Source organism: Diabrotica undecimpunctata, chromosome 7 (assembly GCF_040954645.1).
Source record: "Diabrotica undecimpunctata isolate CICGRU chromosome 7, icDiaUnde3, whole genome shotgun sequence".
Classification (NCBI taxonomy): Eukaryota; Metazoa; Arthropoda; class Insecta; order Coleoptera; family Chrysomelidae; genus Diabrotica; species Diabrotica undecimpunctata.
Genome location: NC_092809.1, coordinates 133,086,618 through 133,113,055, shown reverse-complemented (window position 1 = coordinate 133,113,055; position 26,438 = coordinate 133,086,618). Strand labels below are relative to the sequence as shown.

The window sequence follows — 26,438 nt, the reverse complement described above, 5'->3', positions numbered from 1 at the left end:
AGCAAAAAAGCATTGTTTTAAGGGCATAAATATGAACTACATACAACATAATGCATGGATGTCCCAGGAAATATTCGCTGACTGATTCAAAAAGGTATGTACGGCAAACCAAAAGTTGTTTATCTATTTTTCTAACATCTTGTTTTTTAAGTTTTTATACCGGATGTTCGACAATACTTGCAGGCAAAAAATTTGCCACCAAAGGCGATTCTCATTTTGGACAATGCACCTGCCCATCCTGAAGCCGGTATGCTGCAAAGTGACGATGATAATATCTCGTGCTCTTTTCTGCCTGTGAACATAACATCATTGATACAGCCAATGGATCAATCGGCCATTAAAACATTTAAAAGAAGATATAGAAAAAAATTTATTCAAAACCTAGTTATGGAAGAGGAATATTCTTTGCCAGAATAATGGAAAGCATACAATTTAAAACACGCAGTCGACAATGCTGTGTCAAATTATTGTCAAATAAAACATACAAATAAAATTGTCATACTATGATTTTTTTTTGGTTCTGTTAACCGTCTTTTCGATTATTCATTATACTGTTGGTTTTATTGTTATTGGTATTGTTGTAAAATTTATTTAGTCTTTAAAAATAGTTTCAATTAAATGTTCGGGATATGCATTATTTAAGAGAGCATTTTTTGCTTTTTTTTATTGCAGTTGTTTTGTATTTTGGATCTGTTAGTTTTATAGATCTATCAGCAAGACTTATAATTACATACTTCTTATGGGAGAATGAATGATGAGATTTATAGTTGATATACCTTTACGATTATATTTATATATAAACCTTTCCGAACATGCTTATGATAATGCTATTTATTGTCTTTTTAAAAAAGCTTGGTGTTTGTTTCTTAAATATTTATGGTTAATGATGAATCATAATTAAATGATAATCATTCTCCCTCCTGTTGCCAATCAGAATGTAGCTTCGACTTTTTAAATAATTTTAAACTGTTTGTCCTTGTTTAGTGTAGTGTTATGTTCAACTTTATGTTTAATTTTATGTTTATGACATTCTGCGATTGTTGGATAGCCCAAAATTGACGAAATGCCCCTGAAGATGCTCTAGTGAGCGAAAGTACTTGGGCAAGATTTAATTAATAAACTGTGCTTGATATCTGCCTCGATTTTTCAAAGTTTAATGATGAATAGTTTTCATATATCCTTTTTCTACCTGGATAACAAAATAAAAGAAGAGACCTACTCATAATTGGTTTTATTGTATCTTGGACCATTAGTTTTTATTAGGATCAAATTAAAAGATAAACTAAAACTAAAGTAAAACTATGACACTATAAAAAAACCAAATATATATACTAACCTGGACATGTTTAATCCAGAATACTAATTTTTATTTATTGACTATTTGCAGATGCGTTGGAACAAGACCAACAAATATATCACAATAACGTTAGCAGTTATATATACAGGTAAGAATATTTGACAAATACTCTCAGGTGCAAAAAAATTCGATTTGATTGAGGTCGGGGTTGCAGGCTGGCCAATTCGTCTTCTAAGTATTTATTGACGATTTTAACAAGGCGTTGACGCGCGTTATCGTCCATAAAAATAAAATTAAGTTATAGGAATATCGCAAAAGATACCTCTTGTCCATCTAAAATGATTATTATAACCTTGCTTCTATTATACAACCCCCAACCACAAGAACTAAGCCAGTACGAGCATCAGAACTCATGGCCCAAACCATAACTGAGCCTCCTAGATAGGTTATTTTGTGGGCAATATTACATGGAGAAATCATTTTCCTTGCCTTATCCAGATTCTTTTGCGACCGTCTTGTAATCTCAAGCAAATCCTAGACTCGTCCGAGAACAAAACATTACTTCAATCTGCGTAATTACGTTAATTTTTGTGTTACCTTGCAAAAGCAAGTCGAGCTGTGCGATGTTCCACCAATAGCTGTGGACATAAGGCTAAGGCATAATTCCTGGATAATAATTCGCTTTATGCAGTCGTCGACTACCTATATAGGTAGTATGTAGATTCTTACCTTCTAGTATAGTTTCCGCTTTGATTGAACCACCATTTTATATCTAGCACCTGGGCGGCGTAATATTAACTACGACTATCTTGCATTAAAGCCATGACTTGTGCAGCATCCGTTGGTGTTATTGTCATTTTATTACAATTGAAAATTCTGAATTCAAAACATTTTAATACCAAATTGGTCCGGTTGTTAAAATCCGTACGATAACAAATTCATTTCTTGGTGCTTCTCGAACTTAGATATTTGACAAAAACATAAAATTCCTATTGTTTTTACGAAATACGATAAAAAATTAGAAATTAATGTATTTACACTCTGGGCCAAAATTAATCGGCCACCTTAAAAATGTATAATTTTTGATTTCTTATATCTCCTAAACCTGTTGTCAGTTTCAAGTGATTTTTTTAATATGCTATAGTCTTATTCCTTGACAATATCCTTATAATAATATTGTTGCTAAACAGGTAAATTTTCATTGTATACCGGGTGTACGAATCAAAGTGTGTTTTTTTTCTTAAAGTTTGCATCACCCTGTGAAATATTCTAGCATTTGTAGAATACTGACATTAAATCGTAACAATAGCCTCATGCTTTCTCAACATCTTGTTTTTTGGTTGATTCGCTTATGTTGGATAATACAAAAATTAGGTGTTTTAACAACTAGACATGTTTTTTATCAATATTTATCTCCGAGGAAGAGAAAAAATAATCTTTTTCATTAGTTACAATAAAAATCCAATGAATGAAATTCAAATTAACAATATTTTGGAAATCAAAGTCTAATTGAAAAAAAATGGGGTATCAATAATGGGTGTTGCCGCCTCTAGCCCTTAGGACTTCTTGAAGTCGGTTTGGCAATCCATTTATAATATCCTGGATATCAGAATGGGGGATATTGTGCCACTCCTCTACCGCAGCTGTCTTCAGCTCTTCAAAGGATGCAGGGGCTGGTACTCTTGCTCTTACCCGTCTTTTGAGGTTGTCCCAGATATGCTCAATTGGGTTAAGATCGGGACTGTGTGCTGGCCTTGGTAGAACTTGAATCCCGACCTCATTGAGGTACTCACGGGTAGATCTTGGTGTATGGCAACGTGTATTGTCATGCATTAGTCTGAAGTTATCACCAATGAATGGTGCAAAAGGCATGACATGGTCTTGGAGAACTTCTTGTACGTATAGTTGGGCATTCACACTGCCTCTACATAACACAAGATCAGTACGCGCTTCGTAAGAAATACTTCCCCAAATCATTATTGACCCTCCTCGGTAAGTCATTGTTTCGGTTATAGCGCATGCAGCAAACCTTTCATTTTGACGCCTATAATAGACACGGTGGCGTCCATCTGGACCTTTTAGGACTATTCTGCTCTCATCTGAGAACAGTATATTCTTTCATTCCGCCATAGTCCAGTTAGCATATTCTCGCGCAAAATGAAGTCTAGCCCTACAATGTTGTGAGAGCAGTTGTGATGCGCGAGCTGGACAAAAAGCCCTCAAGTTTATTTCTGACGATCTCGAGCTGAAGTGCATCGTTTTCGGCTTTGACCTGGCCTGCGGTTGTACGATCCTGTCTCCCGAAATCGTCTGATAGCATCTTATACCGTAGTTCTGGGTACATCGAGTATACCAGCGATATGACGTTGACTGTAACCAGTATGAACTAAAGCCACTGCCCTAGCAGCATCAGTTGGAATGAGTGGCATTTTTAAAATCACAAACAATAAATGAGCACTAAAATTTCTACTTAAACAGTATTTGCTCAATATTGATATAAAATTAGAATTTTAATTGTTAATTTTAATTATAAATTTAATTTTAATTACAAATTGTTCAAGAATTGTTATTAACACGAAAACAGATTTGCAACAATGTCGTACAGCGACTATATGTCAAAAATCCTTCGATGATACAAATTTAGGAAACAAACTGTCACAGGTAATGTAAACAAAACAATAATAAAAGTGGTGGGGTTAATTTTGCTGGTGAGTTAAATCGTCTGTATTGATGAAACACATGGCTAGTTGTTAAACTACCTAACTTTTGTATTATCCAACATAAGCGAATGAATCAAAAAACAAAATGTTGAGAAAACGTGAGGCTATAGTTAGATTTTAATTTCAATATTTTATAAATGCTAGAATATTCCACAGGGTGATGCAAACTTAAAAAAAAACACAGTTTAATTAGTACACCCAGTATACAATGAAAATTTACCTCTTTAGCAACCATATTATTATAATGATATTGTCAAGGAATAAGGCTATAACATATTAAAGAAACCACTTAAATCGGACAACAGGTTTAGGAGATATAAGACATCAAAAATTACCCATTTTTAAGGTGGCCGGTTAATTTTGGGAAGGGCTGGAACCTGGGGGCTGGATGTTACTGCATCTCCCTCTGTGGTAGGCACCATCCACGGTCGATGTACCATTTCTCTCAGCGGTTCGTCTTCTTCTCTGCAATCAGGTTCCCATCCACTTTATCCTGGGGTTTCGTAGGCGAGTTTGCCCGGGCCTCCGTGGTATCGCCACATTTCGGTGAGGGCAGGCAGGGACTGTGGCTACTTCAGGATCTCCGTAGTTTCCGAGACTTCAAGCGTCGAAGAAGGCTGACTCGTTGAGACATCTGGCACACGGAAGGCATCAGGACTGCTACAGAGCTCGATGGCGGAGTGTCAGAGTATAGACACTCCGTGGCTCTCCCCATTGTTCTCTTGACTTCAACCCATGTTGAAGTCAATGGTGTGTTGCGTTCTGTAAAGCGAGCTGGGTCGCAGGTTCGGAATAATCCACGTTGTCGGGCGCTATGTCACCTCGGGGGAACAAATATGGGTCTAACCACCTTCTGATATCCCCGGGTGCTCTGTAGAGGGCTTCGGAGTAAACGTCGTGAGCTCCTCTACTTAAGTCCATTTTCGGGTTATGGACTCGGAAAATATTTATATCTTCGTTGTCTGGCTTAAAAAAGGCAAGATATTTCTTACACAACAAATTCCTGTCGAAGATGGTACATTAGGTTGTGGTCTTCCGATGGCTTGTCTTGAGAAAGACAAGATATTTTCTTACATGACAAAGAATTGTCGAAATAAAAACACCAAGTTAAAGTTGAAAATAACTCTCAGCCACAGAGTATGGAAAATAGAACAGGAGCAGAGCCCCGAGAGCACTAAGCTCTCGGAGAGCCCGCGAGGAACTGACCTGGCTGACCTGAAAATCGCCAATATTTATATGTGCCGTTCGAGCGATAAATAGGGATTTCCAGGTCAAGAGCCAATGGGAAAGTTTGAGGAGGGGCGATGCGCATCGAAATGCGCACTAGTCCACAGACTATGGCATTCGATGACAATGGCATGTTAAGAAGAAGAAGGTTAATTTTGGTCCAGAGTGTATATTAATAATTGTACTTATGCGAGATTCTCTCTAAATTTATATGTGACATATAACAATTCCTAAGTTATAAAACTCGCAATAAATGAGAAATACACCATGGATCGAATTTTCTGCACCTGAGAGTAAAATAATTCAAATATAATATTTTCTGCTGTCTTCAAAATTATTTTTGTTAGTAGGCAAACTAGTTCCAGTGAATCACAGATGTCTCGAGAAATAGATTCATTAAAGACTCAAGTGAGTTCCATCACTTTGAACGAAACCAAGAGTTGGGAAGAACCTAGCTCAGAAGGAAGGGTTACAAATTTTGGTAAGATAAAATATTATATTTAACATTAAAATTTGCTTACGAATTTTATTAAAATATTTGTACAAATATTCTCGACGACATTTGAAGAGAGTATCTGGAGCAGATTTGAAGGGCATGTGTCCCTATTTGCATAGTAATTGTTTAGACTTTGAAACATATCAATATTATCAGATTTATAGTCTTATCCAACCGTCTCTTGTTACGACTTCTTATACGTGACCTAACCATCTTAATTGTTGTTATTGCTTTTTTTTTAATTGCCGTATTGCCAGATTTAAGCAAGAACCTAAGGTATCTATTGAATTCTGGTAGGTAACGGTGGGGATAACCGTTTTTATAATGGGGACATCTAACCTCACGAAGCAATACACTCTGAAATCTTTCTGCCGAGTAGGATACTCGATAAGGTAATGCTCGTTTAATCTTGTTCCGGCTATAACCTTAATCACCATTCCAGAGTAGTGGTTTTGCCACTCAAGCTTATATTAAGGAAAAACTTACAAATAACCATACCTATCACCGTAAATTAGAAAAAAAATTGTTTAAGAATTGTCTATTATCAAAAAAAATCAAAATGACGAAAATATTTTCGTGAGGCCATAAACTAATTTTGGTACTTACCGGTTCTTGGCTCGCGAGAAAAAAGAAACAAGATTTCAGATCCCTGGTTCAATTTCCTCCTCTGTCCTCCTGCTTCTTACTCTTCATCACCCCAGAAATCAGACACTGTAAATCAGGCTCTTTTGCCCTTATCTTTTTACCTTATGGACCTGTCAGTAAAGCATTTGTTAATGACGTTGACCAGGTACTCACTAACGCCCAATCCTCTCAGCCTGGACATGATTTTTCCCCATGATGCCGTGTTAAAGGCATTCTTGATGTCAAGCAGGATGAGAGCCACTCATGTCTTTGTATCCTGCGTGACTAAAGAGGTTACTTATTTTTAGCATCAGTTGATGTCACATAACCTTTTCCCAATATATTTATTTTTTATTTGAAATTCCATGTATCACTTATTCTTTCCCATATTTGCATCGTCGGGCTAAATGATTTAGTGTTTATGTAATGTGTACATTATTGTTGCAAATCTCTTTTGATTTCGTATACGAAGGTGTTGCCTCTATTCATTTGGAATTTGTTTTACTTCTATTATGCTACTAATCTCTTATTATTACCCATACATAATTTTTAATCTGTTAGAAAAACTTAAAAAATCTTAAACACGTACAATTTATAATATTGGATACGAAAGGAAAATGCAAAAAGGAAACAAGAAAAAAGAAACAACGAGAAGAGAAAAGAAATATGACAGTTGGGAACCTGAAATATTCAAAGTATACAAGGCAAAGAAAAAGAACCGGAGATAAAGTTTAAATAAATATACTGACAATAACTTAAACTAAGAAAAAAGGACAAGGAATGGCAAAAACAGAAAAAATCATGTATTTGTATATAGTGGTATAAAAGAAAACAAGAGGGCAGCGGCAGGGGTGGGATGCATAGTGCACACCAGCACTGGTAAAGTACAATCTTTATAAAAAAAAATTACATCTTTTATCAAGTTATCAAGTCTTTTTTTACATCAAGTTTACGTAAATTGGTTATGCTAGCTGACCCATATACCAAACAACAGTAATCTAAAATAGATTAGGCTTATATAGGCTCGATAAAAATTCAATGCAATGTTTTGATCTGCACCCCACGATCTCTTACACACCATTTTAAGAAAATTAATACCTTTTTCGCAGCGTCCAATTGTATAATTAATATATTGAGTCCAAAGCAATTTTCTGTCAAGTACGATACCAAGCTATCTAAATTTCGAAACAATTGGAATATCATTGATATGTAAGGTTACAGTGTGATCTTTAATAGGGTGTTTTCTTGAAAAAAATACTACGGCACATTTTTGGTACGAAATATTGAATCCATTTAACCAAGTCCAATTACCCAAGTTGTACATAATATGTTTGAGTTCAGTAGTGCTTTCATTGTACGTTTTCTTATGTAAGTAGATGACAATATCATCAGCATATTGTAAGCAAACAATATTGGGAGACCATAATTTGTGCAAATCGTATGTGTACAAATTAAAAAAAAGTGGACTTAAAACAGCTCCCTGTGGAATACCTTTTGATGTAATCTTGGGTCCAACAATATTGTGTCAGTGCTGTTGTATTAAAGAAATTATCTACCTTTATTTTAGAGATATATGTGTGAAGATGTGTATTATTTATTTTATTTTAAGGTGAGTTAATAACCTATTTCCAAAAAAGGGGGGGTTTGCATAGAAAGTTTATTAAAGAAATTATTGTAGCCAGTGAATAAACTGTATTTTATGGATCAGTCAAAACTACTGGTATGGAAACTCAACTTATAATTACTCGTTTAAAAATAAAAAGAAATATAGGTATATAACAGCCTAAGCATTTGTTTATAAAGCATCGTCATCTAAAAAGCAGTTTTTCAAGAGGTAACATACTCCGTGATGATTTCCAATCACCTTAAAGGAGATCTTCTTATTGCGCTGTTTCCTTTAGAAGATTGGCGATACAAATGGAAACTGCTACGGGAAATATTTCTGCGGATGTGCTTTTGAGCAGTGCAGTGCGTGCTCGGTATTTCTTTTTGTTAACTTATGCGCCGAAATACCTCATCGTCGGTATTTTTTTGTATCTCTGGAATTACAAAATCCGTTGAATATGTAGATAACAAAAGCATCTACTGCTTTTTCTGTTTCAGAGTTCATTGTCCGACCTTCACAGCCATAGAGCAAAACAGAGAAAACGTAACATCTAACCGTTTGGATTTTGAGCTCTAGACTATGGTCTGATCTTGAGCTCTAGACTAAGGCCAAAAAATGTTTTCGTTAATGGTTGTAGGAATTAAAAATTATATTTAAATTTAGATTCATGGCCTTTTAATGATGTGTCAGTAGGTGCATTAATTTTTAATTTCATTTCTAATTTACCTTATTCAATATACAAAATCAACAAATGCAAAAGTATTTTTTTATTACTTTTTATTTTAAATGTATAATTTAATTATTAGGCCATGAATCTAAATTTGGACATAATTTTTAATACCTACAAACATTTTAAAATTACATTTTCTTGCATATCTAAATTTAAAATCACTTTCCTTTTCAGTATTAATTATTAATTTTGATTTTCTGTATCTATCACTTAATATTTTATGAGATTATTGATTAATGATTTCTATGTGATGCATAACTTTTAATGAAGAATATTTTTTTTTTCACGAAATTATTAATAAAGCAATTTCTCATTTTTTGCCAACTTTTTCAGACATGAAACGGAAAACTTAAACATAATAAGTGAACATGAATAAATATGAACCTTTTAAAACGAGTAAATCGGTACTCACCGGAGATACCGCAGACGTTCGGATACAATTAGCGTCTCTTTAATCGGTTACAATTAACGGCCGGTTCAGTCAATTTGACTAAATTAAGATCTTCATAATTTTGGGCGCATTTTCTTCGTTGAGACAAAATAATGATTAATAAAAGAATACAATAATTATGGAAAATTTGTATGTTTATAAAAAGAGTTTTTTGACATTACGCTTGAATGATAATATTTGATCTGATTATATGTACCTACCTACAGTTGACTTGGTGATATGCCGGTCTTGGCAGCTTGAGTAGCTGTGATAATTATACAACAATAGATGATTTACAAGTTCAAGGATTATTCAGTTATAACTTTTATAATGAGGCACTAAATTTCTGGATACAGTATACATATTATCTGAGTTCTCCATTTGTTATTTACAAATCAGTTTTGAAACACTTATCTATTTAAAATTGGCAATAAAAATACACCTGAACATAATGAAAATAAGATGAAATGCATATTCGGCGAGAAGACAGCATCAGCAATAGCCTTTCTGCTTTTTAAAATTAATTGGATGTGAAAAGAAATTCTTTCAATTTTGGTTTAAAGTATGTATAAAAATAGATATACTGATATTAGTTTTAACAAGCTGTTTATTTTGTAAATATTATACATAATAGTATTCGATCGTCCTCAAACAATATCTAGTTAGTAAACTCTGGTTTTTTATTGATTAGTAATAAACCCAGAAAAATAAATAATTCACCGATGAGTAAATTGAACATACCAGAGTTTAAAAAAGTTTTAAATTTAACACTAAACGGCTATTATTTACCAGTTCACCTCTATTTATATTTTGTTCGAATAAAAATGTTTTTCACTAATTGCTATGAGCCTTTTTGTAGATAAGTATTGATTGCAATGTGGATGGTCTCGATGTTTTGTAGCAGGTATATTCGAACATTTGGCAAAAAAATAATAAAGTTACAATGTAAATAAAAAATATTACAGTATCAAATCGGTAGATACCACGTAATGACAATATAAACAAAGGCGAATGAAAAGAATGCAAGACATGGAAGAAATAGACCAAGGTCACAGATGCTAAAAACATTCTTAACAATCATACGCACCAGAACATACTTATTCCAGAATTAGATATTTCAGTAACACACAGATACATTCAGTAACTTTCCAAAAGTTGTTGGTGATCAATAGTATCAAAAGCATTTGTCAGATTCAGAAATACTGCTATTGCAGGCTTGCTTTTTTGCTAATTTGGTAAAAGTTGCCATCGTTTTTGGGTGGTTAGTGTACTAAGCTCCCAGATCGCTTCACTTGTACATGTTTAACTGTTCACTGCACCAAGCTGCTTGGAACCGATTGACTGCAGTGTCCTGTGTGGGATTTGAGGAAGAATCTTTATTTAATATCGGGTTACAACATGCCGTTCTTCTAGTCCCATTTAGGAATTCAAAATACTCTTCAGAGCTTATGGTTCATGTCTGTTTTATTGTATACAAAAGCCCATCAAAGGGTGTTCTGGGTTGGTTGGAGTGCACCAGATGTAGAAGGCTGCTTGAGATGTCTTTTCGACTCCGAGGAGGAGTATCTTATGAGACTGTATGGACATGGAATGTTCATAAATTTTATTTTCGATTTTTCGATTGGTTTGGCCTATATAAGGTTGTAAACAGTTTGGCCTATTACATATTGTTCATTTGGAATGATGTTTTTGACGTATCGGATAGGATGTGAAAAATTGTGAAATTGAAGATAGTCTTTATTCTCTTTTTATATGTGATTTTTGTCGATTTTGTTGATCTACGACCCAAAAAAAAATTATGACATTCCCAAAAATGTATCAAATACCTTGCAGATTCAGCGAGATTCCTGGTAACCACAACACTCGGTTGGAAAATATTTCCGTTAGTAAAATAATCCCTATGTAAAATTTGTACATTACTTTGATAAACAGCGTGTGCTTAAGCTTGCACGTATCGACTAAAAAAGACTTCTTTCCCCAAATTATCGACATGAGGTGCGACATATGTACCTGCAGATAGAATCGGCAATTTTTTAAATCTTCCTTTTATTTGTTGTACAATTTTGTTGACAGTTGCATATTTGCTTTTCTAAATGCAGAGCTTGGGTGTTTATCCCATTGGTTTGGATTATGTTTTTATGGATTTATGATTGTGTTTTTGTTAATTCAGATAATAAAATACATAATTTAGTAAAAGTAAAGCTAAAAAAGTATTTTTAAAAGTTAGTCCACCGGCATTAGAAACCAACCATGGTAAAATATTGCTAAAAGCATCTCTCAACACTTCTCATATATTTAGAATGGATCTGATGGGCTAACGACTAACGCGATGCACCACGGACTGAAACGTGAAAGGGCGAGGTGAACAATATCGAACCACCACGTCCCCCTAGACAAAAAAACTTCCCACCTAAGTGGTCGACAACTTTGACCCACCATGGCACTCTAGGTGTTAAAATTTAAAGTAATATACAGGGTAAAATAAAATCACGTAAGGTTTTTTGGTTTAAAAAGGACATCAAGAAATCAAATTATATTCTGATTTCAGCCGGACTTATTACAATTGCGTCGTTTGAGTAACAGAGTATTTTTATTTCTTTGTTCCTCATTTTAGTGACATCATCATCATCATCATCATCCAGCCTTCATTTTTCACGTCCACTGCTGGACACAGGCCTCCCTTAAACTCCTCCATTCTTTGCGATTTTGTACTCTTTGTTGCCAATTCTTCGTGATACACCTGATGTCGTCAGCCCAACGTGTAGGTGGTCTTCCTCTATTACGTTTGTCTGCTTTTGGCTTCCAATATGTAATTTTACTCGTTCATCGTGAGTCATGCATTTTTGCTACATGGCCTGCCCAATTCTATCTAAGTTCCACTATGCGTTCCACAACATCAGCAATACTCGTCCTTCTTCGCAGATCTCCGTTTCTTATTTGGTCCTGCAACGTCACTCCCAGCATAGATCGTTCCATTCGTCTCTGTGCCACTTTCAATTTCGAAATTGTAGTCTTGGTTAGGTAATTTTAGTGACACTGTTAGATAATAACATAACAAATATATTGTGCATGATATACAGGGTGTTTCAAATAGGTATGTCATAAATTAAATTACGCATTCCGGAGACAAAAATAAATTGATTGAATCCAACTTATCTTAGTACAAAAGTGTACACAAAAAAGTTTTGAAGCACTTTGAAGTTACAAAATAAAAATTTTTGAACTACTTGAAATTTTGTAATAAAAATGGACACGTTACTTTCTTGTTCTGAAAGCATTTTTCATACAAAATAAACAACAAAATCTAATCGCACAGAAAAATTTTAAGCGGTATGTGCAGCCCTAAATCCCCCCAAACTTTTGAGGACGTTCAAATCAAATAAATTTTGTAGCATCATTAGTTTAACACAATATTTTTAAAACTTTTTTGCCTCTTACTTGTTTCTACTGATACAATTACAAACAGTTCCATAAACAATAGTCAATAATTTGAAGCTATCATTTATTGTGTGAATAACATTAATATTAAAAATGTTGATACTACAATGGCCCATACATTTCAGGAAATGGCAGAATGAATTTAACTTTGGGTAAGGATCAGATTAAATTATGATTTCAATAAACTATCGGGAATATCGTAGGTGAATGTCAAGGAAATAGTGCAGCAGCCGCAAGGCGTTATGCAGTAAAATACCCCAATCGAAATACACCCGATAGACGATTATTTCTGACCATTGATCGTCGTTTACGGGAAACGGGTGCATTCCAACCGCAAGTTGCTGGCAATAGTGGTCGTCCAATAATGGAAGCCACTGATGAAGACATTTTAGAAATCATTGAAGAAGTCCCTGGAACAAGTACAGGGGTAATAGCTGCACAACTAAATGTTCCTCACGTAAGAGTTTGGAGGCGTTTGAAGGATCATTTGCTTAAACCCTATCACTTAACAACGGTTCAAGAGTTATTGGTTGAAGATTATCCTAAAAGAATTGGACTTTGCGATTGGTTGTTAGTGGAAAACACTCGAAATGTTAATTTTATTAGAAATATTTTGTTTACCGACGAGGCTACCCTCAGTAGAAATGGAATAACAAACCATCATAACGAGCACATTTGGGCCGACGAAAGTCCTCACGCCAAAAAAACGACTCATCACCAGAGGACTTTCAAAGTTAATGTTTGGGTAGGAATTGTGGATAACAATTTATTAGGCCCATTATTTCTTCCCAAAAATTTAAATGGTGATAATTATTTGCAGTTCTACTGATTTACAAGAGTAATTGGAAGAAGTTAATATTGCAATAAGGCAAAATATGTGGTTTCTACAAGATGGTGCTCCACCGCGTTACAGTAGTGAAGTGGGAATACTTTTGCAGGCAGTATCCTGATCAATGGATTTGAAGGGGTCGTGACGCACCTATTTCTTGGCCACCCAGAAGTCCAGGTCTTAACCTAATGGACTTTTGCTTTTGGGGGTTTATGAAAGAGAAAGTGCATTTTGTAACAATAGATGACGAACAACAATTGAGGGTTATAATAATTAAAGCTGCAAATCAATTTCATCAGAAAAATATGATTTTTCAGCGCATTCGGGTTTCATTATTAAAACGGTACCGAATAATAGATATGTATTGAAGAAATTGGAGGTCATTTTGAGCATTTATTGTAATATCATATTTATAGAGGTTATAGACATTTTTTGTACTTGTTAATTTATTTAAGCCATTTATTTGGTTGCATTTAATTTTTTAAAGGTTAATGAGGGCCGTAACTCAATAAAAACTGTTTTTTGAAAAAAAGTGATAGGAGGCAAAATTTTTTAAAAAATAATGTGTTAAAATAATGATGCCACAAAATTCATTTGATTTAAACGTACTTAAAAGTTTGGGGGGATTTAGAGCTGCACACCCCCTTAAAATTTTTCTTTGCGCTTAGATTTTGTTGTTTCTTTTGTATTAAAAATGCTTCTAGAACAAAAAAGTAACGTGTTCATTTTATTACAAAATGTCAAGTAGTTTAGGAGATAATGCAAAAAACAATTTTTATTTTGTAACTTCAAAGGGTTATAACTTTTTTTGTGTACACTTTTGTACTAAGGTAAGTTGTATTAAATCATTTTATTTTTGAATGAGAGTATATTATTGAGTTATGTTACTTGCAAAACTTGTAACTTGTATATACTATTCTTTTCAGATAGCCTTGAAGCATCTCGACGAGATTCCATGGCTGCAAGATCATTATCGGATTGGAACTGGTCCGATTTTAGAACCGACGAAAAAGTATCACCGAGTACATCTAGTATCAACAGCAGTATTTTTAGGGTATGTTTAGATTTTATATAAATTACAATTTAAAATTTTGAAACACCTTCTTCGTGCATCCTCGATACTGTTTCATGCTCTGCGTTGTTGCATATATTGTATTCATCAAGAGGTAATAGAGGCATGTTCTTTGTAACTTATCTATTTCTATTAACGCTAAAATTCAAAAGATGTTCCTCCTTCACATGGCTCAATCGATGCTCGCCTAACCACAAGAAGATTCCTTTACTTTTCCAGTTCTTAAATTAGTTACAGAAGGTAGCTCCACTATGAATATATTTCTTCGGCAGTCTTGTTGTTTATATTTATTAGCAGCTAATAATTCTAATTTTAATTTAATCTTTTATTTAACGTTTCGATTGCGAAGGCGGAAATCATTTTCAAGAATTCTAAAATAAAATTATGATGATTATACGTAACATTTAAATGTTTATAATTAGAGGTGAGCTGTAATACCGATTTGACAATTGACTTACTTGGCCTCGATTTTAAAGGCATTAGACATATTTTAAATAAAGTTCTGAGAAATGTTGTTTTGCCTTTGGATTGATATCAAATTCTGATCTTTCTATGCTTATTCTAGTTAATTATAGATGACGTGGCTCTGACCTGCTACCAAATCTCGTTAATGTTGGTGTGTGCTTATTGCTAACTTCTTCTTTCAGTATTAGTAACCAGATCTTGCTACATTCTATTGATGTATTTGCTACAAATTTTTCTTCATTTAATAAGACATGAGTTGTTTCTTAGTTTTTTTTTCTGTTTCTTTCATGACTATTGATTCATATTTCAATTAGACCCTGTGTTCCTTGTCTGTTTTCGTACTTAGGATCTATTAAGTTCTTTCTTGTAGTTTCTCAAAGATAAAAATCATAGCATTCGCAAGGTATCTTATTAATGCAGTTTTTTGATCTGTTATCTGTATTGTTGGGTTAAGTTTTGGAAAGAATAGATCTCAGTGTGTCGGTTTTGATATTATGTTATATATTTTTGTGATTTTGTATGTGTTTCCTATTTTTTTTAAATTTTTTTGATAAGCCTTTTATTATGACATTGCTATTATCTTTAAATCCCTTCTTTTGAATATTTCTGGATCGTATTTATGTTTCGCTATTTCCTTTCTTTAATTTTGTGGAATTCCTGGTTTATAAATGACAATAAATAATTATTTTTTTCCAATCAAATAAAAGGCAGATATCGAGCACAGTTTTTATTAAATCTTTAAACCTTATTAATTATTTTTTCTTAAAATATTTAGTTTCCTGAAATGAATGTTCATTGAAACTTCATTAAAAATTACTATAGTTTTTTAACTAGTTCATATGAAATAAAATTCATTTTATTTCACCCTGTAGTGATTCTTATTGTTCACGCTATAATACATAAGTATGTACGTGTTTCTAAAAAATGAAATAAAACAACAAAATATTATGTTTGCTATATATGAGTTTAGTTGTGAAAACTTCGTAATTTTAACTAATTTTAATTTAATTAATAGTAATTTTAATTAAAGCCTTCCGACAACTAAGCACTTTCATCTCGTTAAAAGTTGTTATGCTCATCTAAATCTAAAATTATTAAAATACGGATGTGTATCTTTGCGTGTGTTAACATGATTAATATATAAAAGTTTGACCACACACAAAAAATAGTTACTATAGAGTTGTATGTTATAAAATAAAATTTCATTTAACTGCAAATTTACCATCGGCTCTTCTTCGACAATTTTCAATTAAAGGTAACTAATCTACAAATTGAGCGAAGTGCTAACGGCAACCATGTAAAATCTCAGAAGTAAATTCTTACCGGGGTCATTTTCATTGTGTATGCTTCGCTCATGTAAATAAGTGAAAAATTAAGATAGTCCCATAAAAATTTGCCCCCGTAACAATACAAATTGGTGCGATTCACGAGCGTATAGTTCGACAAGTTCATTGAATAGTTTAAAGCATCGGTAAACTTACCAAAATTTCTCTGGTCTATATATATTTACGTTCTTAGAAAGAATCGGAATGAGATAAATATGATATTTGAGTTTATTCCTTCCACGTTTTGTATGTGTATAGGCGTAGTCTGTTCTATTTATCGAGAATATATTTATTAAATAGACTTTTATTATTAACTTTAAAATAGTTTTGAGGTACGTAAAGAAAATTTGAGATAAGTTTATTCTTTTTATAGTATTGACCCATTAACGACCGATACAATAAACAAAGATAAATTTGACAATTAATTTATTAGATTGGATTAAAAACACATAAATTAAGACTAATTTATAACCAAAAATTTTTTTTTTTCTCATTTTCAAGGAAAAAAAATACAATTTTGAATAAAGGAACATATCGTATCTTAAATGTAAATTAAATTTTAAGGTGAAAATTTTCGAAACATTCGGGATGTAGATGCACTCCTTTTACATAAATAAATGGTATTACTTTTACACATTCTTGCACTATCGTCTCTTTTTGTAATGTTGCCAATATTGTCGAATCCGGTTTCATCTAGTAAAGCAAATTTAGATTGCCGTCCATGTACTAAGTTTGACACTGATGTAGCAGTTTCTTCACTATTCACTTCTCTTCATGTTTGATTAAACGAAATCTATGTCGGCTCATGCTTTCGCTTATAATGTGCACTTCTTTATCCTCATCCTTCGACCAATACGTATCAACTTGAAGCTAGTGTTAACCAGATAATATACATATGCCAATAAATTTAGTCATTCATTTCAAAATCTTGGCGGTTATTCTGCGATGCATAAATATTTGTAAAATATAGAATGCTCTCAATTACCTGTTTATCAAAAAAGAGTGAAAAAACTTCCATATAAACTTGCCTCCATGGTTAGCTTTTATATTGTCTAAATATCAATCAGACTGATGTTGAATTACTACTGAGTACGAATGAGTATCTGTTGTTACCCAACTTGAGACAAATTTGGATTTACTATTTTTGCCTGGTTTTTTCTTTGGACGTTTTATCTGCGGTTCAGGGAAATATCCGAATACCATAGTCAGAATCGTCAAAATTCCCAATCACTTGTATTTCATATGTACCTGCAATATCCGATTTTATTCCTTCTTCACAAATACTATTATCATTAATGTCTTCTACATCGGAAACTTCATCTGATTACGACGGCAAATAAACCACATTAGGCGAATCAGCATTTTCACAATCTGTCTTCTTCTAACAAAGGTATTATGTAACTCTATAGTAGTCTTCCTTTCATATTTCAAGAATTTACTGAAAAATGCACTACTGTATACACGTATTCACATGATAATAGGTTAGCTTACTTTATTTTAATTTATATGGAAAATAAAACAAATAAACACAAGGAAACTTTCAAATCAATTTAAAAAAAAACAAATATACCGTTTACAGCACACAGTAATTCTATAAATAGAGAATTAAGTGTAATATCGAGATCGTATATTAAAATTTCACATTGTTTAGTATAATGAAAAAATAAGTATTTTGCAAAGGTTTCTGTTTTTTGAAGTACTGTATTAGGTTCTCTATACTAACAATAAAATTTTACACAAATAAATAATTTAAAATATTATTTTGGTACGCCCCTGCAACGTTGATAAGTGGAATATGATTTCGTCGCTTTAAGTGCGATGTTGCCAAGTAATCACCTTCAATTAAAAATTGTTTTAGTATAGTGTCGACTCCACTAATGAAGGTTGACTATAACTATTGCAAATTCATCTCTATCTTTTACTTTTTTTAAAAGCCTCTGCGTGTTTAATACGGTCCGGTCGGGAATGTTTTTCAACCAGAGTATTTATCGTCTAGCAGGACCTCTTTTTCCTTCAATTTTACTCTTTGTAATCAGCTGCAACAACTTGTACTTATCTCATTTCTTAGTATTTGCCCCAAATATACTGCTTTTCTCCTTTTATTGGTGGTCAAAAGTTCTCTGTGTCTTCCCATTCTGTGCAACAGCATTTCGTTCGTAATATGATCCAGTTTTCTCATTAAGTAAATATTAACAGTCCAAGCTTCCAGTCCAAGCAAGATATAGCATTTTACCCTCCGATATCGGATTGGCGGAGTCTTTGGTTACTCAGAAATTTCCTCATCGTCAAAAAGGCTGCTCTTGATTGCTCTATTCTTAATTGAATTTCTGAGTTTAGATTTAGATCTTCAGTAATCCGTACTCTTAAGTATTTCGTTTTTATTTCCTTATTCAATATCTTCATTTTTTATCTGGATCCTTGTTATGACTTTACCCCTCTTACTGATAACCATGGTTTTTGTTTTTCTTATGTTTATTGTTAAACCAGACTATTCCCCAGTTTCACAAATTGTATTTATTAGTGTCTGCAGATCTTTCTCCCTTTTAGAGATAATAACAGTTTTCAAATGGTTGTGTAAATAACTCTTTGGAGTATATATTAAATAGTAATGGTAAAAGTACACAGCCTTGTCTTACTTTTCTAGTTATCTGCTGAGCATCCAGGATATTTCCGTCTTATGTTACCACTGCCTGTTGGTTACAATAGAGATTTCTTACTATGTTACTATCATTTTTGTCGGGATTTCGGTTTTTCGATTTAGACATTCCATGATAATGTAATTTTTAGGTTAGTCGAAAACTGTCTTATAGTCTATAAATGCGACAAAAAGATCTTTTTGTAGTTCTCGACACTTTTGAGCAAAAATTGTGAAACTATACAGAGCTTCTACTGTTCCGAAGCCATTAAGAAAGCCAAACTGTCTATTACTCATATCCGCTTCACACTTCTTTAACATGCTTACATGTATAAATTTTAAAAATGTTTTCAATAATTATGACATTAAACTGATTATTTTATAGTCATTATAATGTTTTGGATTTGATTAATCTATAGTCATTACATTTAATTTTTGGCAGTGGAACAAAGGTCAATAGTAACCATTCTATAGGTGTGTCACCAGATTTGTATATGTTATTAACCCGGCATCCGACGCGACAGGTAAAATTTTGTAACGCTGTACATTACAGTAATAAATTCCAGAAGAACATTTGCTAATAATAGTTTACTATTGGACATATAGCCAATTATATGAAATAACAATTTTTTTTCGAGAAAAAAAAAATGTGTATTATGACCAAAGAATCAATACATCTCTATCAAAATTATTTGTATGCAAACAAGAAACTGCAATAAAATGAGTATCTAGCTTATCAAAATCAAATTCTACATATTAATTATTGAGTTATCAATAGTTCTTTAAGTTGGAGCACTTTGCGCAGTATCTCACACAGTATTCTAAACACAAAAAACTGCACATGCCTTACTCACGTATCTAGTTTTCCTGTCTCTATTTCTGGGATATTTTGAACATCGTTCCCGCTGATTAGATTTCCTCTTCTTTGCAGGCGGTTCAGAATTTTCACCTAAAATCTTTCGGATACTGCTTCTGAACTCTTTAGATAATCTAGGGTTACTCATTCTGCGTCTTTGATGTTCTTCGATCAATTGGAAATCCAGTTTCGTCAGGAAAAGCCTTCTAGCAATGTTAGGACTATCGTCTTTTGTCTGTGAATGATCTGGCTATTGATTCTTGCAGTGTTCATTAGAGAAAACAATTGTCAAATGCCAGCTACGACTGTTTCGTGTTACATTATACGTTACAGATAGCTCGTCTACTACGTAAACTCCGCCTTTGGTCGAATTATAAAAGGAAATAATTTCAGGCAGCTTATTGTGAGTATCTGTTACTGTTGTATCATGGTAAAAAGAATATATAAGTAAAACAACTTTTTCTTTCTCTGATACATACGAAAGAATAGTGTATCCGTTCTGAAATCCAAATATACTGCTTAATCATGCTTATTTTTCCTGATCTCCACTGATAGTACCCTATATATATGCAAGGATTTCCACAGTTTTCACTGTATTCCTTCGCTCAACCGTTTTCTCCAATTTTTCCTGTTTAGGCAGTCCCCTTTCTGTAGGTTTCTTCTACTCATTGCTTCGTCATATTGATAGTACCCACTGCAGTTAAATTATGAGTCTCACGCAACTTTACTAAGAGATCACGACTAGTGTACCAGTTATCAAACTTTATATTGCATTTGGTCCCAGACATGGGAGCAACCAATCTTTCTACAATGTCTTTCGGGTAATTGCTAACTCGGAATGGATCTTCCGGCTGTTGTCCCACATACACCTACATATTGAGTAGGTAGTTCGTACGTGCATCAACTAATGCATGTATCTTGATTCCATATTTTGATGGCTTATTTGCCATATATTGCATGAAAGCACATCTCCCTCTGAACGATTCAAGCTTCTTGTTAATTATCAAAAATTTAGAGGGAGAATATGCAGATATGCAATTTTCCACAAACCTGTCGAAGAAAGCTCTGATATGAACTAGATTATCTAAACGCCTGTATCAGTTTCGTCACTGTTCCACAATTCATATAAACAACAATGGTTATTTCTGAATGCACAAGACAGGTAAAGGAGTCCCGAAACAGTTTTGATTTTTATCACAGATGTATTCCCCTAATATTAAGAGTTCATTCAAATTTCAGATTTTTCTGCAATTCGTTGGTTAGTATGCTTAACCAAGTCAACAATCATTTGTCTATCAATAAATAGCAGGAAGCACTCAATTGATCTCTTGGCATGCTTTGGCCTTGGCATAATTTTTTACTACCGGTAAATGTGTAAATAAGTTTTCTGCTCTTGTTCGAACCTTTCGATTATTGGGTTCTTTACTCCATTTCATTCTTTCCGGAATAATAACAACCTTATCTGATACTTTCTACAATAGCTTACCAATTTCCATTTTTTTTCTTTGGGTTCTTGTTCCATATCGGGATAATCATTGTTAATACTTACATTGCCAATATTGTCTTCTGTCTCTGAATCATCTTGATCAATAAATTCGTCTTCATTTTCACACTCTTCCCATATACGCATGAGATGAGCCTGCTCTTTTTCATTGTCGCCTATTATTTCCAAATCTAAGAAAGTGAAATTATGAATAACTCAATATAAATAGTATGTATAAGATAGCTTACCTCTGAAAATTACGTTAAAATATGAAATAAAAACGGGAGAAATAAACTTGCAAGTTCCGACACGTGGGTGTGACAAACCCCAGACAACTTGGAAGCGAGACCACTTACGGTATAACTAGTTGCCGACTGACCTGACTGCATCAGATTGTAGACAAATATGTATTCGAAAGCTACTGAAGCGTTGTTGGCGTTTGGAGTGAAATTTGAACTTATAATCTCTGAACTCTGGGGTTTATCACACCGAGGGTGGATGCCGAGATAGGTTATTGCACTTAAATTGTCTACATCTATAAGTTTAATCAGCTCGATGTAAACTGTATCTATACAATGTTTCCATCATCCACTTTTCCTTATCCTCGTTTATTTTTTTCCTTATTACCTTATGTTTTTCTCTGTATTTATCTGGGTTTTTGTTTCTATGGTTACTTTTTTTTGAGTCATCCAAGGTTTTCGGCTTTCTTCTTTTTTTTGTAGAGTTTCGTTCTGTGTCTTTATAACAAAATCTTCGATTTTGCTCCATAAATTGTTCATATTGTGGCGTACAAAACCGAATCTATATCAAAAAAAAGTACAAAATATACCACATATAAATCAGACGTACACCCGGAATGGCTAGCGGCTAGACAAAACAGTGGAGATGGTCGTGCGGTCCACAAAACAAAAAAAAATTGAAGGTATACCAGGGGCACCAGGTAAATTGGCCCACAGCCTCCCTACGTTACTATTCAATAAACCACCAACTTACCAATAGGTTTACTACTAAAATATTAAGTACAGTATACAACCTGAATAAATAAAAAAAAATAAATGAAATTGTCTAAGATTAGGATTTAGTCAATTTTAATAAATAGATTCCCAAGATAGTTGAAAACAAATACATATTACAATATTACAATATATACCATAGGCTTAATAAAAAGAATATAAAAATGCGGCTTCTACTTGCCTAACAAAAATTCATAAGTTATTTCTATTTAACTGTACAAAATAAAAGGTAAGACGTATCAAAAGTACCGGGCGCTAAGGGGTGTGTGGTTGAACAACAAAAAAAAACGGGTGTGGCAGTCCAGTGGGACTGCCGGTAGAAGTTATACTTCTATACACGCGTTCGCCGTTAAAAATTTATATAGGAGTCAATCTGCACAATCATTACATATGTAATGCTATAGGTAAGAGAGAGCAGAAAGAGAAAAAGAATTAGTTATATAGGTATATGGTGCATCGTTTGCTGTATATAGCATTTGACCTGTAATATGAGTATAGTAAATGAAGGTTTGTATCAATATTTTAATGAAAATATATATATTTTTATTTTTATATATGTATAAGAGGAGTTGAATGCAAAAAAAAAATTTACACATACTCTGCAGTAAAATTAATTGTTTATTTTGTTATTAATATAAAAATTACAATAGAATAAATACACTGCAACATAATTCAATATAAATTAAAATAAGTATTTAAAACTGCTAATATACATTAACTTACTTTACGAAGATAAAAATAAAAAACCAGCAACTCGGATTATGTTGTAAATTTTCATTTTATTTTAAAATTTATGTTTTTTGTGTATATTACATATATTTAATAAGATTAACGTGAGGTTTTTAAATATTTCAAAAATAAAAAAGGAAATTCATAATTGGGATTCGAACTCACAACCACCAGCGTATGAACCAAATACGCAAAGGATTTGCCAATTAGACATGACACTAACGGATTTCAAAATTGACAGTTCTCGGTAAAACAGTGATTATTTTGAAATATACAAAAGCCTAAAATAATTATAAACGTTTAATTTTAAATAATACAAAACATATCACATAAATAATAATATTAATACATATTATATTATATATATATATATATATATATATATATATATATATATATATATATACAATATTATATATATAATATTAAATACAAAAGGAACATTTGTATTCTCGAGAGAGGAAGAGAGAGAAAATATATCTTCTGTCTCTCTCTTATTCATTATCTTACATATGTAATGGTTTCACAGATTCACTCTCATGCAAATTTCCACCGCCGACCGTGCGTATAGAAGTATAACTTCAAAAAATAATTAGACTAAATAGGACACCACGAGAGCTCAAGTGCGTGCGCAGAAAATAATATAAAAAAAAAATAAATCTCAAATATTTAACCTCCCCTTAGACGCAGTTTACAAAATTATAATAGGTATGTGTAAATATTTAATTAATAAAATAAACCGCAAATAATCTTTAAAAACTGTAAAGTATTTGTAAATATTAAAATAAAAACTAACCGCAAATAATTTTTAAAAAAACTATTGTATTCCGTAAAATTAATTATCGATCCATACCTCGAATTTTCAATCATATTCATATACTTCACCTAAACTGTCTTCAATCCAAAAATACCATTCGCAAAACCACTGCGACTTCGGAGGAACTCCAAAAATACGATTGCCGATGTACTAGACTTGTGTGACAAAGTTGAAAATTCCAGCCAGACAAAAAAAGACGAAGAAGAAGAACCCTGAAGCAAGAAAACACTAATTACCATACGTGTCTAAAATATTTATTTGGAAATAAATATATTGATTTTAACAATTTCTTTATCTGCCTTTTGGCGATAATGAAGCAATACAAAAAAAAACTTGTCTTTGAACTAGAATGTATGAAAATATGAATAGTTTTTTAGAGATGGGATAAAAAAAAAATAACTACAACATTTTAATTAATTAAAAACGAAATGTTCTAACACTCACCCTTCTTAGCCAGATTAGGGGTTTGAAATATCCCAAATTGGACCGAAACGTAGTCGGCTATTTGGACTCGTGATTAAGGCTAATTTCTTAATCTAAATGCGACTCCAGTAGACACGTGTACTGTAGATCCGCTTTTTTAGCGATGTGGATACTCCCAAAAAAAACCCTTCCACGAAGGCAGCAAATCTCCTTGAATATCCACACGGTTCGTACTAGTCCAGAGCCCACATGGAACAGCAGCAAAAAAAAAACAAAATGCCGTTTTTAATCTAGCCCGAACTTTTCAGTACTGCGGTCAAACCTAGAATCACTCCCTTTCCGTCGTCTTTCCGAACACTTGACAACTTGACACGCGGAGGTCACCGAATAATACCGAGATTCAAACATTTAAATTTTATGATCAAAATTCTTCCAACATGACTCTAGAAAGAACGATCTAATATAGTTTCTTCACAAAAAGAGGACGTTTTCCCTTAACTTCAGCACAATTTGCCAGACATTACCCCTATTTGAAAACTACTAATTTTATTGCCTTACTTATAATATATATTATAGGCAACCGCTCTTACACGTCTAGAATTATTTAAGTTTTAATAAAATAGAGGTGGGATATTCTACTTTAAATTTGGAACGTAACAACAATCTCAGTGTTGTTCATTTCTAATGCTAACCATCGGCTCTAAAAGACCTTTAACCCATTAAGATTGAATTATGTAAATAATTCTCCAGTAATAAATTTAAGGTCAAGTATAATTTTAAGGTTAGTAGGAAACTGTTTCTTCAGCCTTCCTCTTTTGGTTCTTCTTACGAGCAATTATAAATATTTTATCTATCAGTCTAAGTAATTTGTATTAAACTCGCTTCATAATATTTTTTATTAAGTTTTACATAAATACTCCAAACATCTTGATAGTATATTTTAATTGTATTTTCAGACCTACACCGACGAAAAATCAGCCGATACGTCCATGGGAATAATCGAATTGTCACTCACCTACGACCAAGAGACCAGTACCCTTTACTGCACCGTCTATAGAGCCAAAAATCTAATAACAATGGATATGGCCGGACTGTCAGACCCTTTTTGTAAATTAAATATATTACCAAACGCGAAAATGTCTACCAGACTGAGGTAATTTTATTACTAATTATGTATTAAGTAACTTCTTAAAATATATTTTTGTTTAAGAACCAAAACAGTTCATAAAACCAGAAATCCGGAGTTCAACGAAAACCTAACGTTCTATGATATCAGTGAGAGTGATTTGATGAAAAAGTGTTTGCATATTTTGGTGGTTGATGACGATAAATATGGCCATGACTACATGGGGGAAACGAGAATTAAACTAGCGAAGCTAAAATATCAGTCTACTATTTACGTAAGTATTTTCTGTTTAATACTAGTAAAAGCACCAGTTCAATAATCGTATTAAACTATAACAAAAAGAGTTATTAGTAAAACATTTTAAGTTGAACTTTCATTATACTTTGAAAGACATTTTTAAATCAGCACATAATAAATATGGCTTTTTACAAAAAAAGGATCACAGTAAACAATTGGAAGAATCTAGTGAAGAGGGGTGACCGTTATTCCACACGTAAATTTTTTCAATGTTATTAAAATAAATAAAAATAATAAATAAAAAATAAATACTCATTTTTAAACATATTGTTTAAATTTAAAAAATACAGGAAACATAGTATGAAGCTTTGTGTTTATCTACGGTACCGCCTACTGTACCACTTTTTTTAAATTATTATTTGATAGTGTGGTCGGCGGATTTGCACTTAATGACTGACTGGCTTAAAAAACCCTTGAAAAAACATATTTTTTTTATACGCAATTCATTGAAAACCCCAGGTTAAGTATAAAACAATAAGAAAGGAAACCCACCAACTGGTCTTCTTCTTCCTATGCTGTCCCCATTAACGGAGGTTGGCGACCACATTTCCAAAAGTTTCTCTGTCTTTTGTAACGTAAAATAATTCGTCTACAGTCATGTTTGTCCAGTCTCGAATATTTCGCAGCCATGACTTCCTCTTTCTACCTATTCCCTTTTTGTCATCGACTCTACCCTGATGATGACCTGTAGAAGACTATATTTATCTTTCTTCAGTATGTGTCCAAGGTATGCAGTCTTACGTACTTTTATTGTTCTCAACAATTTTTTGTCTCGACCCATCTTTCTCAGCACTTCCTCA

The 26,438-nt window shown here is 32.9% G+C and overlaps 1 protein-coding gene across 4 annotated transcripts in view; it reads left to right on the top strand.

Moving 5' to 3' along the window:
• Rph (Rabphilin) overlaps positions 1–26,438 on the top strand; it is a 171,508-nt gene that overhangs the window by 117,649 nt on the left and 27,421 nt on the right. For 3 of the 4 annotated variants that reach the window (XM_072538252.1, XM_072538251.1, XM_072538249.1), the window contains exons 6-10: positions 1,388–1,445; positions 5,592–5,725; positions 14,324–14,451; positions 25,172–25,368; positions 25,426–25,615. In XM_072538252.1, coding sequence (XP_072394353.1) covers positions 1,388–1,445; positions 5,592–5,725; positions 14,324–14,451; positions 25,172–25,368; positions 25,426–25,615 — 707 coding nt within the window. The remainder of the gene's footprint in view (positions 1–1,387; positions 1,446–5,591; positions 5,726–14,323; positions 14,452–25,171; positions 25,369–25,425; positions 25,616–26,438) is intronic. The other variant, XM_072538250.1, reaches the window with a different exon arrangement.